This window comes from Bos indicus, chromosome 5 (genome assembly GCF_029378745.1).
Source record: "Bos indicus isolate NIAB-ARS_2022 breed Sahiwal x Tharparkar chromosome 5, NIAB-ARS_B.indTharparkar_mat_pri_1.0, whole genome shotgun sequence".
NCBI classification, from domain to species: Eukaryota; Metazoa; Chordata; class Mammalia; order Artiodactyla; family Bovidae; genus Bos; species Bos indicus.
The window spans coordinates 104369980-104387352 of NC_091764.1; the positions used below are offsets into that span (position 1 = coordinate 104369980).

Consider the following 17373-nt stretch of genomic DNA (forward strand, 5'->3'; position numbering starts at 1 on the left):
CCTCTTCTTTTTGTCCTGGCCTGTGGTTTTTCTGTTCCCCTGTGCTCAGTTCTCAGGGGACTCCGGCAGGACGCACAGCAAGCTCCCTCTCAGTTTAGGAGGGCCGTCCTGAGAATAGGGCTGGCTCTTAAAGGCACGAGAGGACAGTTTAAGATGAGACAGACTGAGAAGGCATGACCTTCTCTTTGATCTGGGACCTTCTTAATTAATGTCTATTGTTGGTCTGCAGAGGATGGGATAAAAGTAGAGGAAAATAACCTCAAAGAAGAAGAGAGTGCAGAGGCAGAGAAGGAGGTGAAGTCTGTACCCCCTGAGGCCGCCGTTGAGGTGAGAGGGTGACAGACGCCACACTGGAGGCCGTGGGATTGGCCCATTCTCCCTGTGGGAGGCTGGCCTGTCTGCTTCAACCTCTGTCTTCTCTCTTTTGAAGTGTACACAGCCCCCTGCCCCTGCCTCAGAGGAGGAGAAGGTCCCAGTGGAGCCTCCTGAGGGAGAGGAGAAAGTGGAAAAGGCAGAGGTCAAGGAGAGAACAGAGGAAGCGATGGAGACAGATCCGAAAGGTATGTCAATCTGCGTGCCCTGCAGACCCTGCGAACCAAAGGACTTCGACTTGCAGCCCAGCTGGAGGCAGTCCAGAGGAACTGACACACGGAAGACTCTTTCACCCCTGAGTTTAACTGTGGGCTTTTTGTCCCTCAGGACATCTTTTATGACTTTAATCATTAAGGTTTAGGTTTAGGACTATTTCAGATCTAACAGAGGTGGGGAGCACTCTTGTTTAGGTATGTTCTCAGTGCCATCTATTCCCCCCAGGTAATGCTGATGTGGAGAAGGTGGAGGAGAAGGCAGCAGTTGATCTGACTCCCATCGTGGTGGAGGACAAAGGTGGGTGTTTGGAGAAGCCAACTGTACTGTAAAAGGACTCTATTGCTGAAAGGAAGAACTTTGTCTCCCAGACACCTCTCTGCCCACAGGCTCCCCATCCATACTGATAGAATCATTTTATCCCAAGCTAAAAGACTCCCCCTCTCCCCGCCTGTGATGGTCAGTGGGCTGGTGGCACCTTTTTGTGGGTTTAAGAAACAGTTACATGTGGGGACTTCCCTGATGGTCCAGTGGTTAAGACTGCTCTCCCAACGCAGGGGGCCCAGGTTCAATCCCTGGTCAGAGAACTAGAGCTCACATGCTGCAACTACGACACAGTGCAGCCAAATATATACATACATACATACATATATATATATATAAAAAACACGTGGAGAAAGGGTGGAAGTAGATGGGTGGTCTCGTAGCACACGGTGCTGTATGTACCGGTAAGGGCCATGGTGCTGTCTTCTGTCTAGAGCTGACATTTCTCTTCTGTCTGTTCTGTAGAAGAGAAGAAAGAAGAAGAGGAGAAAAAAGAGGTGATGCTTCAGAATGGAGAGACCCCCAAGGACCTGAATGATGAGAAGCAGAAGAAAAATATTAAACAGCGTTTCATGTTCAACATTGCAGATGGTGGTTTTACGGGTATGAAAAAGGGGCCCACTGGAAAGATTCAAGGTGAAATTAGGGTTCTTGTCAGAAACCAAGGTACGGAGACTTTGGCTCTCCTAGAGGGAATGCCAGGCCTACAGCACACTCCTCTGGGGTCCCTGTTACAAAGCCAAAGGCACAGTAAGTTGGTACCGGGTCAGGAGTTAAGTAGCTGAATCCTCAGTGGTGTCTGCCTTTGTGTTTCTCCCCGTTCCCCATACCTCTCTTCAGAGCTGCACTCCCTGTGGCAGAATGAGGAGCGGGCAGCCACTGTCACCAAGAAGACTTACGAGATCTGGCACCGACGCCATGACTACTGGCTACTGGCTGGCATCATAAAGTATCCTTTGCCTGAGTCCGATCCAAGGTTCTGGTGGGATTTCTGCCGGTCTAACAGTTGGATGTTCTTACTTTCCCTTGTTTCATTTTTCCTGAGCGATTAATTTTCCAACAGCCATGGCTATGCCCGTTGGCAGGACATCCAGAATGATCCACGCTATGCCATCCTCAATGAACCTTTCAAGGGGGAAATGAACCGTGGCAATTTCTTAGAGATCAAGAATAAGTTTCTAGCCCGAAGGTTCAAGGTGAGCAGGAATGGGAGGAATACAGGCTTTATGGGATGGCCTTTAGAGTGCAGAAGGGACTGCAGGGGAAGTCTGGTCATTCAGCTATACTGTATGTTTTCCTGGGTACTTAACTGTGTATCCTGTGAATGGCTTTGCTCCCAAGTATCTTAGAGATCAAGACAGACAGACTTGAAAACTAAGCAGTTACTTAATGGCTGAAGATGACTGCCTGACAAATGACAGAGACCAGCACCATGGGTGTGCTAGGGGACCTCTGCAGGTTGGAGTGTTCAGGAAAGACACAAGTGTGATTGAATTGACTGTAAGGAGGCGGGGCTGTCAGTTCCTGAGTCTGTGCGGATGAGGGGTGGGGAGATTCAGAGACGTAGACCTCCATTTTTAGAAATGCTGGGGCTAATATGCCCAGGACTGAAGGGACACCTTTGTCAGGAATGCAGCAAATTGTACTGAGGGCACCTTGTGGAGACATCAAAATGAAGACAAGGCACATGAATCTCAAGCTAAGTATTATAATTGGGGAGGGAGGAATGCATACCAGTGAGCCTTCCAACATCATGTGCCAAGTAGCAGGTGGCACAGGGACAGGCCTGGTGCCTGTTCTCAAGCTTTCAGTTTAAAGTAGCAGCAAATGTGTGGTCAAGTGTGTTTCAGTCTAAGTGTTGCGATGGAGACTGCTAAATCCATAAAGAAGTTCTCCAGGGGGAAGGTGGGGAGCGCTCACAAATGCTTCACGGAGAAGATGGAAGTTTTTTTCCTACAATTTTTTATTTTTTTTAATGACCACTTTTAAAGTCTTACTGAATTTGTTACAATATTGCTTGTTTTATGTTTTGGTTGTTTGGCCAGGAAGCATGTGGGATCTTAGTTCCATAACCAGGAATATAACCTGCACCCCTTGCCTTGGGAAGCAAGAGTTGTAACCACTGGACTACCAAAGAAATCCCCTTGGAATGAATAGAGATTTGTTGGATAGATAGAAACAGGAGGCTTTATGATCAAAAGGGTTAGGTTGGGTATACAGGCTGTAGAGCTTTAGGTAGGGTGTTTGGAAACAGCAAATAGTCCAGGTCGGGTGTAGGAGACACTCATGGTGGTGGTAGGAGGTAGGCTGGAGAGAGAGGTAAGGCTGGAGGCCTGGCTTAACCTTACAGTTCATGGGTAGCTATTGAGGGTTTGTGAAGGGTTTTGACACAACCAAGGGAAACTGAAATAGAACATTTCATGAGATTACAGAACTACTCTATACTCATGAGGTAGTGAGGGCTCAACTCTTACACTGGCTGTGGAAAAGGATGAAATAAAGGAAATGAAACACTAGACAAATTTTTAGGATTTATTGATTTACTGTGGGGTCAGCAGGTTTTTTCTGTTAAGGGGCCAGAGTATTTCAGGCTCCTTTGTAAGACAAACTCTGTAGTAATACGCAAGCAGCTGTATGCGATAAACCAGAAAGTATGAATGTGTTCCAGTAAAAGTTTAATTTACTGATGCTAAAATATGAACTTCATATAATTTATATGAAGTGTTATAAACTATTACTTTGATTTTTTTCCAACCATTTAAAAGCCAAAAACCTATTCTTAGTTCTTGGGTCATCCACAAACGGGTAGTGGCCCAGATTCGGCCCACAGGCCATAGTTTGCTGACCCCTGACTTACTTGACTGGATTTGAGATACAAAGGAGTGAGACTCAACTGAGGTTTTGAGTCTGAGTTGCTGAGAAAGTTACATTATAATCGGCAGATGAGAGAACTGAGGAGAGCAAGCAGTCTGTAGAAAAGAGTTCCATTCTAGACAAGTCCTTTGGTGTTTTTGAGAAGTAAATACCCCAGCACCATCAACAAGTGGGATCAAAGTGATCAGCCATGCACAAGTGGGAACAGAACAGTCGGTGCCTGAGGTACAGGTTTGAGAAGCACCACCCCATTTGCATAGAGGGGCTGGCTGATGCTAGGAGGTGAGAGAGAATGCTGATTCTGGAGAAAGCTTATAGTTTGGGGCAAGAGGGAGGAAGCTGGTGAAGGAGACAGGGTATATAAGTTGAAGGTAGATGTCTGGTCTGTTTGAGCATAAATTAGTAGACCTTGATGTAGGCAGGTCTTGTGGAAGAAACAACAGTCCATTATTCTCATACTCGCCTTTTTCCTGATCTCTAATGAATTCATTCTTTTTAAGAACCAGAGGATCATTGAGTAAAATAAGCCTCGTAACTCAAGTATCAACATTCTTTCCCTTGGAATGTGTTTCAAAGGACCTTTTACACAGCTCCAGCAGGCGACATGTCAAGTGTTTGTTGCAATATGAGTTTTGGTGGTGGGGTCTGGAGGCAACCAAAGATATTCGACACTGGGTGTGTGGGTAGGTAAAATGTGGATTCACATCACATCATTCAGCAGCAGGTAGAAGCAACAAAATACATTTCTATAACATAAATGGACCATTTAAAAAGATACGTAGTGGGGAAAGGAGGAAACAATTTTATAATGTTTATAGAAAAACATTCTGTAAATTAGAAAACACACATGAAACAATACTATCCTCAAGAAAACCCACAAAAAAGTAGGTATATTAAAAGGATTGCCTATTTGAGGAAGGAAAGGAATGGGAGTGAGATATGGAGGTGAAAGAAAAGAAACAACAGGAATAATTTTTTAAAGAGTAAAACAACTTAAGGGATAGGGTAGTTTATATCCAAAGGATGACTGTCATGCAACTGTTTAAAGTCATATTTTATTTATAGAGTTTTACCATGTAAGACTTGTCTTCCCTGGTAGCTTAGACAGTAAAGCGTCTGCCTGCAATGTGGGAGACTCAGGTTTGATCCCTGGGTTGGGAAGATCCTCTGGAGAAGGAAATGGCACCCCACTCCAGTACCCTTGCCTGGAATATCCCATGGACAGAGGAGCCTGGTAGGCTACAGTCCATGGGGTCACAAAGAGTCAGACACGACTGAGTGATTTCACTTAACTATGTAACTTTGAGTGAAAGCAATATAAATACGTATATAGAATCTAATTTTGTAAAAAACATATGTAATGAAAAACCTTTAACGTTATCTTTTGGAGGTGGAATTGTGATTTGAATTCTTTATACATTATGTTCTAAATTGAATATCATTTTTGTATAAGGGTGAATCAGTAAAGGGTGAAGAACTTTTAAAAACACAGACCTCCAAAGAGGGGTAAAAAAGGCCGTAGTATAATGTTGGACTGCCAGATGAGGGGGAGGGAGCATCCATCTGTGAGGTTCTTTACAGGTTCTGAGAGGCCCGTCAGAAGCAAGCGGAGTGAGCATCAGTCTGATTGCCGTCTCCTCTTTGTCTCTTGTCCAGCTCTTAGAACAAGCCCTGGTGATTGAGGAGCAGCTGCGTCGGGCAGCTTACCTCAACATGTCAGAGGACCCTTCTCACCCTTCCATGGCCCTAAACACCCGCTTTGCTGAGGTGGAGTGTCTGGCAGAGAGTCATCAGCACCTGTCCAAGGAGTCCATGGCAGGAAACAAGCCAGCTAACGCAGTCCTGCACAAAGGTAGCCAGTGGCTCCCCTGCCTCCTGCCAACCTGGCCTCTTCCTTCTCTGCCCCTCCCCAGTACACAGTTACTCCTCCAGCCTCAGCCTTTATCCAGCCCCTTTGTCTGGGAGCTTAGGGTATGCGCGGTATCCTCGCCTTCCTCCTCAGGCAGCTGACATCTTAAAGGCAATCAAGGACAGTAGTTCTTTGCCTCTTAACTTGAATATAGTTCCTGGAGGTGGAAACAAAGCAGAATAACATAGTTTCATCTGTGGTAGTTTAGAGGTAATTTCAGGTGATTTAATATCCTGTCAAGTTCTAGACCCCTTTCAACATTCAGTTTCTGATTAAAGTTAAGACACTGTGAGGGGGGTGGAGGGTGAAAGGACAGAAAGAAGGCTGGTATGTAGGAAGGGAGAGCTCCAAAAGAAGAGAGGAAAGATGAGAAAAGGAAACGGAATAACTATTCAAGAAGTGGAGGAAATAAGACAATAGGGATCAAGGAACAGGTGACTTTAAAATCATAGACTCACGGGCAGCTGGAACTGGAACATGAGGAATAAGAAATACGTGGTGGAGCCAGGTCAGGTGACTCAGTGACAAATGACAGTATTCCAGCACATCAGTTTCGGTAGCTGAGAAGTTCTAGGGGGAAGGGATGGTCCCCATATGGGAGGACAGACCTGGGTCTTGACCACCACGGCTCACCGCCTCTTTTTCTCCCCATGCAGTTCTGAAACAGCTAGAAGAACTGCTGAGTGACATGAAAGCCGATGTGACTCGACTCCCAGCCACTATTGCCCGAATCCCCCCAGTTGCTGTGAGGCTACAGATGTCAGAGCGTAATATTCTCAGTCGCCTGGCAAACCGGGCGCCTGAACCACCTCCACAGCAGGTATAGGACCATTTTCCTCTGGCCAGCTGTTGAACAGAGCCATTCCAGAAGTTGGAAACTTTGCTGTTTGTCCCTAGCTTTACAGGCTGGGCAGCGGGGTGGGCTTACCAGTGAGTTCTCTTGGGATCTGGTGGGTTGCTGTGGTCTTGGAACTCTGACTCCCTTGGCCTTGTCTTCCTATAGGTAGCCCAGCAGCAGTGAAGACCCAGATGGAAAATACCACCTCCACCGCTGAGCAGTGACCTTCCTCACTTTCCCTTGCCCAGATTCTCCCCTGGGCGCCCGAGAGACCCTCTCCTTCCTTCTGCCCCATCTTCTAAGTTGTAGAGGAACAGCCCCCCGAGCACTAGGGGAGGGGAGGGAGTGAGGGGCAGTGGTGCCCTTCCTGCTGGAGAGACTGCAGCAGTAGCGCCGGCGCCATCTGCAGGGAGCTGGCGGGCTGGCCTTCTGGGCCCTGGCTTCTCCCCACTGTAACACTGTCTGTTACAACACGAACTGTTGTGGGTTCCCGCCAGGCTTGAAGAAAATGATCTGAGTTTCTTCCTCCTTCCGTTTTATTTTGTTGGTTGATTTTGTGTTTTCTTTTCTCCTTTTTGGGGGGTATTCACAGTGGGCCGGGCCCCTGGGCGAGACACAGCTACCTCTGTTGGCATCTTTTTAATACCAGGAACCCAGCGGCTCCAGCCCCTGAGTGGCTAGAATGAAATAAAGTGGAAAAAAAAAAAAAAAAAAAGGAAAAGAACCAAAAGCATAAAAAAAAAAGCAAAAAGCAGATTTCTTGATGAAAACTGAAAATAAAAGTTTCCTTGTATTTTAGTGCTCTGGTTCAGTGTGGGTGTAGGTGCAGGTGGGTGAGTGAGTGATGGGAGCCCTGGGACACCTGTAATTGGAGAATAGGGGTTTCCTTGCATCATCAGAGTCCACGGAAGAATCGACGCTCCTATCTGTGCATGTGTTCCGGGCAGGACGCCGTCCCCTGAGCGCACCCGCCGCCTCCCGCCTCCGCCCCGCCCCCCGCGGTTCACAACCTGATCCTTGGCTTCCCGGCTCTGCGAGCGTGCGGAAGCAGGCTTCTCCAAGCTGTAGAAATACGCATAAAATGAAAGGATCTTCCTCGCAGTGTTGTGAAGGTGGAACGAGGCTGGAACACTATTTTAACAGCCGAGCGCCACCTTGGTGTTTACTTGCAGGAAGGCTGAAGTCGGTTTTTCTGTTAACTTGCGTGGGTGAAATGCGGACACGAGATGCCTTCCTCCCGACCTCCAAGACGGGAACCTGGGCAGGGAGGACCCTTACCTGAGAGGCAGCGCGGGTCCTGCGGTCAAGGAAGAGGGTTCCCGCGTCACAGGCGTGGGGGCCGCCGATCTTGGGGCAACCTCAAGCGGAGGGCGCAGCTCTGGCGCTGGTGTTCGAGGGGAAGGGGCGGCTTCCGGGTGCAGTATTTCCAAATGAACTTTACGAGGCCAAAGGCCCACGCCGGGAGTGGAGGGCGGGGAAGTAGAAGACGCCTCGTGGGCACCGCCTTCTCCGCCTGCGGGGAGAGCGGAGCGGGGCGGTCCACTCCGGAATCCTGCCCGGCTTCGCGCCGGCCCGGCGAGCAAAAGTTCCGGCTTCCTCATCTGACCAGAAGGCCGGAAGAGGTGGGACCTTGGGGCGCGCAGTGCGGCTGCGCGAGACGTTTCCGTGGTGTGGCGTTTGATCTCCTGGCCGAGCCGCACGTGGATCTCCGTGCCTGTCTCTTCCAGGTGAGCCGAGGCTTCGGGCGGGTCTGAACTAAGTCAGGTGAGGGAGAGTGAGACGCTGACTTGAATTGGGACGTGTGGAGGGGCACCTGGGGCGTGGGACCCAGGGCCTGGGGCTCAGCGTGGAGTGGAGGTTTGGCTAGGCCTCGAGGGGCTAGGGGGCTGCTGAGTCGAGGTTCTGATGGAGCCAGTGCCCTTTCCTGATCGTCTGCGATCTGCCTTTCTCTTTCAGCACGTTTACCATCTCCCGTTTTTGTGTTCCCCAGGACCATGGGGCGCAAATTGGACCCTACGAAGAAGGAGAAGCGCGGGCCGGGCCGAAAGGCCCGGAAACAGAAAGGTGCAGAGACCGAACTCGCCAAATTCTTGCCTGCAGGTAAGGGTCAGGCGTGCTTCCCCTCCTGATACTCCCGCTTTTGCGTTATTCTTCCTTTATAGCTTAACTCCTTCGCTTTTTTGGTCTATGTGTTCATTTTCTGTTCAAACAGAACTTTGTAATGATTTACCAGAAGACTAGTATGAATGAAATACTCTTATTAGCATTTAGAACTTAGGGAAGATGCAGCAGGGACAAAAGAAGCTATGCAAGGACAGGTGTGATTCAACGTTGAGGGAGTTGCCAGGAAGGGGCAAGCCATAGACTTAAGAGAGCTTAAAAAGATTCTGTAAAGAAGTTGGGTTTTGGAAAAAATGGGTGGCACTGTAGCAAGTGGAGGTTGGGAAGGGGGCAGTCCAGTCACTGTGAACTGCGTTGTGGAGGGGATGGAGATGATAACCACAAATCTGGTTCCTGCATAATACTTGGTTGTCTACTGCATGGAAGACAGAGTGGGAGGGGAGAAGGGGCAGGTAGTTCATGTCCATCCTTGTATAAAAGATGTGATTAATTGAGGTGTTGGCAAGTGCTCCACACTGTGCTGAACTCTTGGAGCTCATATCACCACAGTGTCCTGTGAGAGAGGTGCTGCTTAGAAAGTGGATCTGAGAGTTTAACTTGCAGACAATTATCAATTGTCCATAATTGATAATTATCAAAGAGCTGGGATTTAAATGTTAAGTTATTTAGAGAATATATGAACAGCAGCAGTTGTGGAATCTGTGGTTGGTAACTGACTGTATTGTTGTTTAGTCGCCTCAGTCGTGTCTGACTCTTTTGGACTGCATCGACTGTAGCCCGCCAGGCTCCTTTGTCCATGGGATTTCCCAGGGAAGAATACTGGAGTGGGTTGCCATATCCTTTGCTAGGGGACCGAGCCAGGGATTGAACTTGTGTCTGTTGCATTGGCAGGTGGATTCTTTGCCACTGAGCCACCAGGGAAGCCCTGGTAACTGATTAGTTGAGAGTAAAAGAAAGAGCAGAAGAATCTGTGTTACCAGAATGGTGATGATACCATTGAAATCAGTCTGGAGGGAGGCCCAGTTTGGATTTGGTTGGTGAACAACCAGATGGAGATCGTCTCCTTGGCATCTGTTAGCCGGCTCCTGGGAGAGCATAATGGTGTGTGTGCTCTGTCACCCTTCGTCATGCTATGGACTGTAGCCTGCAAGGCACCTCTGTCCATGGGATTCTTCAGGGAAGAATACTGGAGTGGGTTGCCATTCCCTTCCCCATCCCAACTCAGGGATTGAACCTGAGTCTCCTGCATTGCCGACGGATTCTTTATGGTCTGAGCCACCAGGGAACCCCCAGAGCACAGTGGAGTGGGTTACTGTTTACTCCCTTTAACTAGATCCTAGTTGTTTCTCCTGTAACCTTCTATTTTGATTGTTTGTTTTTTAAACAGGTGGTGATGAAAATTCTAAAAGGCTGTCAAGTCGTGCTCGAAAGAGGTGAGTGTGTCCAGACCTACATTACATGGATTAAATCGGTCCTGCTCGTCTTTCAGCATGTGATCCCGTGTGATCAAGCTGATGGGAGGGCTGTTGGGGACTGTCACATTTCCCTACTCTGGGAGGTGGCAGAGCCTGGAGGTGTGTACCGTTTTCCACTTCTTACGTGTTTTTAGGGCAGCCAAGAGAAGGTTGGGCTCTGCTGAAGCCCCTGAGACGAATAAGTCCCCTGGGGCCAAACCGTTGCCTGGAAAGCTACCAAAAGGTTAGTGAAAATAAGAGCTGGGTGCTACGTTAGGAGTCCTCTGGGTCCTAGGGAAGTAGGGACTTGCTGAGCATTTCTGACATGAAAGGAACAGCCAGAGGATATTCTCGGGGGTAGAGAGGGCAGGTTCCATCAGTGTGTGGCTGCCACCGGTCTAGGATTCTGCAAACCCTTTGGGGTCTCTGCAGGAGCTGTCCAGACACCTGGTAAGAAGGAAGCCTTGTCCTTATTTAACATTGCTCGAGGCAAGAAGCGCCCAGCACCAACCCATAGCAGTGCAGAGGAGGAGGAAGACTCTGAAGGGGACGGTGTGGTGAACCAGGAGGACCTCTGGGGCTCCGAGGACAGTGATGCCGGTATGATAGATGACTATGGAGCTGGCTCCAACTCAGAGGATGAAGATGAGGATGACGGTGAAGAGGTGAGCTCCATCCCTCTGGATCTCCCAGAAGTGATCCTTGCCTTTTATTAGAGTCTTTCCAGATCACTTTGACTGTCTCTCAGTGATGAGGGTAAGCCTGAGTAGAGAAAAGGGACTTTGGTGTGCCATCACTGTTTCAGAGCACCGATTACCTCCTCTCGGCACATGTGCAAGTTTAGAAGAGCCATAGGGATAGAGTACTTTGAAACATGAGATTTTCCTTTTGATACAGCAATTCTACCTTAGGATCGTGATTCAGAATGTAGACAAAGGTTTACTTGTTAAAGTATAAGAAGTTATTACGTATTATACAGCTCATATATTTGTGTCATTAGAAAAGTTCAAGCAAAATCCAGTAAAGTGTCCACTTGTACCCCTTACCCACAACCCCCCTCCTCTCTACAGAGCTACCATTTTGAAGTTTCCAGGCACTGTCCATGTGGACCATAATGCCAAAACTCTGGAAGCTTCCAAAATGTCCAATTTACTTAAGTGAATTAAAGTTCATTCATATGTGAAATCAACATTTGGCCAATATGTCTGTGAAAATGCTTGTGTTCTAACTGTGAATGAGAAAGGCAAGAGGCAAACTTGAAAATGCATCGTGATTTTAACTGTGAAAAATGACGTAGAGTAAGTGTGGAGGGAAATACAGCGAAACGGGCACCCTCGGCAGTTTTTGTCCCCACCCCGTGTACATATGGTGTGGGAAGACCAATATAATAAACGCTTTGAATCCCTCGTTTTAATTTCAACAATGGTAAATATTGTGCCAAGCATACAGTCACTTTTGTAGGATCTGTATTTCTTTGTGGGAGCAACAGTTAGGTTTGTATTTAGGAAAGAAACAGGTGGGAAGTGTTCTGTGGGCTGCTGGATGGGCCGGCTTTGTACCTCCAGCGACTTGTCTCTCTTTTCAGTTGTTGCCCATTGAAAGGGCTGCTCGAAAGCAGAAGGCCCAGGAAGCGGTTGCTGGGTGAGTTGTGGAAACTCTTCTTCATGTGGAGTGTAGGCAGCAGCGGGGGAGGAGGAAAGCTCGAGGAGCGAGGAGGTGTTGGCTTTGATCTGTGAGCCACCCTGCTCCTGGACCTGTGTGCAGGGACCAGTGGAGCGAGGCAGAGACTGATGAAGAGGAGGAAGAGGAGCAGGTGTCTGCAGAGTCGGGCCCCAGAGAGGACGAGGAGTCTGAAGGGGGCCTGCAGATCAATGTGGACGAGGAGGAGCCTTTTCTGCTGCCCCCTGCTGGGGAGGTGGAGCAGGATATCCTTCCAGAGCAGGGTGTGGGGGGATGTGTTTGTGAGAAGGGGTTTCCAGGCCTGCCATCCCCCCTCCCCATTACAATCACACCGGGAAACAGTTCCTTAACGGGCCCACATACCCAGGCTCCAGACTTGCAGCGTGTTCACAAACGCATCCAGGATATAGTAGGTGTGCTGCGTGACTTCGGGACTCAGCGGGAGGAGGGTCGGTCTCGCTCGGAATACCTGCAGCGGCTTCGAAAGGACCTGGCCACTTACTACTCGTACGGCGACTTCCTGCTGGGCAAGCTCATGGACCTCTTCCCTCTGTCCGAGGTACCCACTCATTCGTCTCTGATGCTGTTCCTGCGTTTCCTTCCTGTTCCCCCGTGTAAGGAGGTAGCTGGCCTCCTGGCCCTCTGCTCTCCTGGTGGAGCCCCTTGGCCAGCCTGACCCCCTCCTCCCGCCATCCTCTGTCCCAGCTGGTGGAGTTCCTGGAAGCCAACGAGGTGCCTCGGCCCATCACCCTCAGAACCAACACCTTGAAGACCCGGCGCCGGGACCTTGCTCAGGTGAGGGGTGGGAGGCAGTGACTTCTGTGCACCCAGAGACTCCTGCATACCACCCTTAGCATTTACAGCCACAATCCAGGGGGCGAACTTTGACAGGCCTGGTGCCAAGCTGGGTCAACCTGCCGGCTCAGGGCCGAGGACCCCTGTGGAGTGGGAAGTTCGTCCCCTCAGCCTCTGCTCCCTGTGACTGGGCGGTGATGGAAGTGCTGCCTCACAGAAAGATGGGTGGAGTTGTCTGTCTCATCAGTCATGGGGAAGCTGGTGAGACTGTGATTCCTGCCTGCAGGAAAAGACAGGACACACAGGCCCAAGCAGTATTGGAAGCTCATCATTTCCAAGGGTTCCAGGTTAATAACCTGGGGTCTCAAGGTAGTGGTGTGGCCCTATGTGTGGCGTGTCTTCTGGTGCTAGGTAATCCGACAGCTATCTTTAAAGTTCTTTCACCAGTAATGTTCAACTGATGGCAAGGGGGCTGAGGCTCTTGGAAAATTCGGTTCTGCTTCCAGGAGATGAAATTTTCGAGCAGGAGCTGGCAGTCTGCTCCACGGGAATGGAGTTCAGACCTCGAGCAGCTGGCAGTCTGCTCCATGGGAATGGAGTTCAGACCTCCCCTGAGGCCCAGGAAGGGGAGACACAGGGAGAGATGGGAGAAACGAGTGTTTCTCCCATCTGTGCCGACTGCATCCTGACTGAGCTTTAGGGCTGTGGTGCCACAGGCCTCTGACATGGCCACGTCTTCACGTCTCCAGCCTCTCTCAGAGTTGACTTCAAGGTTCTAAAACCTTCATCCGTCTTAACCTCTAGGCACTCATCAATCGTGGAGTTAATCTGGACCCCCTGGGCAAGTGGTCCAAGACAGGACTTGTGGTGTATGACTCTTCGGTGCCCATTGGTGAGTGCGCCCCCGCCCCAGAGCCCTTCCACCCCTGCCCTCGTCCCAGCGCATCACCTGCAGGCTGTCCTCCACAGGGGCCACGCCTGAGTACCTGGCCGGGCACTATATGCTGCAGGGGGCCTCCAGCATGTTGCCTGTCATGGCCTTGGCACCCCAGGAACACGAGCGGATCCTGGACATGTGCTGTGCCCCTGGAGGAAAGACCAGCTACATAGGTAAGAGGAGGGGCCGGCAGGGCGAGGACCCATCCTTAGGAAGCAGGGGTGGGGTCAGTGACTCGAGGGCACTCAAGAAACAGCCCCAGGCGGCCCAGCTCTAGCCCCACGGTTGCCTTTTCCTGCCCATGTGACCTTGGGCAAGGCCCTGGTCCTCTGTAGAATGGTGAGGTGATGGTGCACGGGTTGGCCTTTATGTCTTGCTTGGATCTTGAGAGTTACATGTGTGTGCACAAGTAACCGTTACATACAGTTAGTTGTAACCATTTAATTAAGCTTGGAAGAATAACTGAGGCTGCTGAGTAACAATGGAAAAACCACCCTGGCAGGTTTGCTCATCACAGGGCCCAGCACAGACTGGGTGGACAGCGGGGAACATGGCTTTCTGGGGAAGGGCTGAGGCTTTGCCAGCAGGGGGAGGGGAAGCCCAGCAGGTGTGGAGGCAGAAAAGCTGCAGCTGAGCCCCATGCCCTTCTCCCTTCAGCCCAGCTCATGAAGAACACAGGGGTGATCCTCGCCAACGACGCCAATGCCGAGCGGCTCAAGAGCGTGGTGGGCAACCTGCACCGGCTGGGGGTCACCAATGCCATCATCAGCCACTACGACGGGCGCCAGTTCCCCAAGGTGGGGCTCCCACTGGGTGTCTCTCCTCCCCCACTTCTGACCTCAGGATGTTGAGACTTGCCCCTGGGAAGCTCATGGTATGGTTCCATTGCCCAAAATACCCTCTTCACCTCCCCTTTCCCCAGGTGGTGGGCGGCTTTGACCGAGTCCTGCTGGACGCTCCCTGCAGTGGCACCGGGGTCATCTCCAAGGACCCTGCCGTGAAGACGAACAAGGTGCAGAGGGTGGGGGACCAGCTGAGAAGCCTTGGGGGGGTAGCTGGGGGAGGGCGCGCCCCGGGCAGCAGCGCTCTCCTCCCAAAGCATCCTGCTGGGATTCCAGTGCCTGGATCTCTCTGTCTTGGGGCAGGACGAGAAGGACATCCTACGCTGTGCCCACCTGCAAAAGGAGCTGCTCCTGAGTGCTATCGACTCTGTCAACGCCACCTCCAAGACGGGGGGCTACCTTGTCTACTGCACCTGCTCCATCATGGTGAGGCCTGTTGGGGTGCGGGAGGGAGCTAGCCTGGGGCTGCCATGCCCTCAGCACCCCTTCAACTCCAGCTCTGCTTTCCTTCCGTCTCCCTCACACGTCAGGTGGAGGAGAACGAGTGGGTGGTGGACTATGCCCTGAAAAAGAGAAATGTGCGCCTGGTGCCCACCGGCCTGGACTTCGGCCAGGAGGGCTTCACCCGCTTCCGGGAAAGGCGCTTCCACCCCACGCTGCGCTCCACCCGCCGCTTCTACCCTCACACCCACAACATGGATGGCTTCTTTATTGCCAAGTTCAAGAAATTCTCCAATTCTATCCCCCAGTCCCAAACGGGTAAGCAATTTGTTTTTTGCTCTCTTCGTCTCCACCTTTGCTCTCTCCCCCTCCAGAGGCCTTGGAGTGTGGCTGCAGGGAAGGGCGGGTCCTTGCCCCCCTAGCTTAGCCTTGAATGCTGGGGTGAGCGATCCTTTTCATTCCAGCTAGAATTGGTCCCAGGCCTGAACCCCAGTTGGGTATGTTAAAGGGTTCGCGTGGATCGAGCCCTTTCCTCAGTTGTGCCAGGTGGCTGCAGTTGTCAGCAGTGAATGCTCTCCAGCGGGGGTGTGGTTTCTTGGCCCAGGGCAGCCTTCCTGGTAACAGATCTCAGCCTCATCAGCACTGGGCTGGTGCAGGACTCCTCAGAACTGTCAGTTCTCTGCAATCTCAATAATTGCAGCTGGTTTTCTTGGCTGTCTTGGGGAGTTTGGGCTGGGCCATAAAGGCCAGAGTGGGGTTTTCTGAAACAAACCTGAGGGCTCTGCCTCCTGGGATGTCACCCTAGGCTTAGTTGGACGAGGGAGAGGCGGACGTCTTTGCACACCAACTTGGTGACTTTTCTCTATAAACAGTGCCTCTTAACATGAGTCACACTTGAATGTTAACACATTTCTTCAAGAAGTAGCAAAGTACCCTATATATATATATTTTTTTTTTTTTTTTGCTGTAACTTTAAAGATACATATTCAATATGTCAGTCTTCATTCATGAAGACTAGCTTGTTTTTAGTTACTCTGTGTGCCTTTTTATTTTTCTGTATCTCATCAAAAGCTGCATGGAAGAAAATGTCTTTTCTGATTAAAGGAGAAGCCCAGTGCTTCAAGTTTGTTCAGGATTCACCTCCTGCTGGCCCCCAAGGGGCACAGCTTCCTCTGCAAACCTTCTGGCCCATGGATGGGTAATGGTATCTTCTCTTTATTAAAGATTCGAATACGACTTGAGTAGAGGCTAGGTGAAACTAAGTAATCTGAATCTGGGTGATCTGCTCTTAGGTGCTGCCCCTGTTGTGTGGGACACTTGGCCAGGAGGTAGCACCCAGGAAGTCTCCTTACTTTAATATCTCTGCTTTTCCTGCTCCACTGATGATCATGACCCAGTGATGAGGCCTTATTTCTCAAACTGTTTAATTTAAACCGCAGGAAATTCTGCGACATCCACCCCCACAAACCCAGACTTGCCCAACGTGAATGGGCAGGTGACCCCCAAGTCTGAGAGTGGCAGCCCATCTACCAAGAAGGCTGGTCAGGCAAAGCAACGGCTGCAGAAACAGCAGCATCCCAAGAAGTCTTCCTTCCAGAAGCAGAATGGCATCTCCAAAGGGACGGACACAGAATTGTCTACTGTGTCTGCTGTCACAAAGGCCCAGGCGTCCTCCAAGCTCCAGGACAGTAGTCAGCCGCCCGAAACAGCAGCAGTGGTCAGGGAACCGAAGGAGGCTGGGAAGCTAAAGCAACATTCACCCAAACTGCAGTCCTTCAGGAAAGCTGCCTTCCGGAAGCAGCATGCTCCTCCCAAGGCCATGGACACAGACTTGCCCGCAGCACCATCCCTCTCCAAGACCCAGGCCACACCCAAGCCTGAGGACCGTGACCAGCCCTTTGGAAACACCACAGGGGCTGAGAAGGTTAAGCAGCAGGTGGCAGAGCAACCTTTCAAGAAAGCTGCCTTCCAGAAACAGAATGGTACCCCCAAGGGACCTAAGACTCCCACCATGTCCTCCCGCAGTTCCAGCCAGCCCCCGCCAGCAAAGAGGAGAAAATCTCAGTCCAGAGGCGGCCGCCAGCCTGCGCTGACTTCAGTGGATGGTTGAACTAGACTGCCATTGTTACAGGGTTGGAACTCTTTCCTCTGTGAGGATGGCTTCCCAACCATGGATGTGAAATTTAATACATGTTTTACAATCTCTGGCCACTGTGTGTTTTTTGGGGGTGGGTACTGGCTTTGCTGCTTAAAGAGCAGAGGAGGGAGGGTGAGACAGGGATCCTCAGAAGAGGGGACAGTGCAATGCACTGAGAAATCAGGTCAGTTCCCGGGAACCCAGGGAAGGTGGTTCATGGAGTCAGAGCTGGGTGTTTGGACTTGGGAGGGAGGAGGGCAATAGGGATGTAGATGGATTTGGTGCCACCAGAACCACGCAGTACTGGAGGACCTGGGTTTCAGTCACTCAGCCGCTGTCTGGATTCCGGGCACCGGCCGGGGTCCGCTGGGCTCACGGCTAAGCCTCAGACCCGGAAAGGTCTGTCCAGGTGCCAGCCTTCGAACGAGCCTTTCAT

At 50.7% G+C, this 17373-nt stretch overlaps 2 protein-coding genes, 1 long non-coding RNA gene and 1 other non-coding gene across 11 annotated transcripts in view; 3 read left to right on the forward strand and 1 right to left on the reverse strand.

The window, feature by feature from the left end:
- The window catches only part of CHD4 (chromodomain helicase DNA binding protein 4), a 29284-nt gene extending 22226 nt beyond the window's left edge, over nt 1-7058 (forward strand). For 4 of the 7 annotated variants that reach the window (XM_070790235.1, XM_070790237.1, XM_070790240.1 and 1 more), the window contains exons 32-40: nt 230-327; nt 431-560; nt 814-885; nt 1375-1512; nt 1750-1858; nt 1973-2105; nt 5440-5638; nt 6349-6512; nt 6696-7058. In XM_070790235.1, coding sequence (XP_070646336.1) covers nt 230-327; nt 431-560; nt 814-885; nt 1375-1512; nt 1750-1858; nt 1973-2105; nt 5440-5638; nt 6349-6512; nt 6696-6713 — 1061 coding nt within the window. In that variant the 3' untranslated portion in view covers nt 6714-7058. The remainder of the gene's footprint in view (nt 1-229; nt 328-430; nt 561-813; nt 886-1374; nt 1513-1749; nt 1859-1972; nt 2106-5439; nt 5639-6348; nt 6513-6695) is intronic. The other 3 variants (XM_070790234.1, XM_070790236.1, XM_070790239.1) reach the window with 1 other exon arrangement.
- LOC139183364 (small Cajal body-specific RNA 11) lies at nt 11-148 on the forward strand. The gene has a single exon (XR_011566959.1). It is a non-coding gene; the product is annotated as a small Cajal body-specific RNA 11 (non-coding RNA).
- Nucleotides 4820-6361, reverse strand: LOC139183217 (uncharacterized). Its single transcript, XR_011566765.1, has 2 exons — nt 6151-6361; nt 4820-5849 (listed from the first exon to the last, which is right to left on the reverse strand). It is a non-coding gene; the product is annotated as an uncharacterized lncRNA (long non-coding RNA).
- Nucleotides 7059-8116: 1058 nt separating the features above from the next.
- On the forward strand, nt 8117-17007 carry NOP2 (NOP2 nucleolar protein). Of its 2 annotated transcripts, none has more exons than XM_019960287.2 (16): nt 8117-8257; nt 8521-8630; nt 10039-10084; nt 10261-10349; nt 10538-10770; nt 11691-11746; nt 11870-12030; nt 12145-12344; nt 12491-12580; nt 13385-13472; nt 13550-13690; nt 14175-14314; nt 14440-14529; nt 14663-14785; nt 14890-15118; nt 16240-17007. In XM_019960287.2, exons 2-16 carry the CDS (start codon nt 8525-8527, stop codon nt 16908-16910), a joined length of 2463 nt encoding a protein of 820 aa, XP_019815846.1. In that variant the 5' UTR covers nt 8117-8257; nt 8521-8524; the 3' UTR covers nt 16911-17007. The 2 variants fall into 2 exon arrangements, with proteins under 2 accessions (XP_019815846.1, XP_019815847.1); XM_019960288.2 differs by having other exon boundaries at nt 8124-8257; nt 8487-8630.
- The last annotated feature ends 366 nt before the right edge of the window (nt 17008-17373 follow it).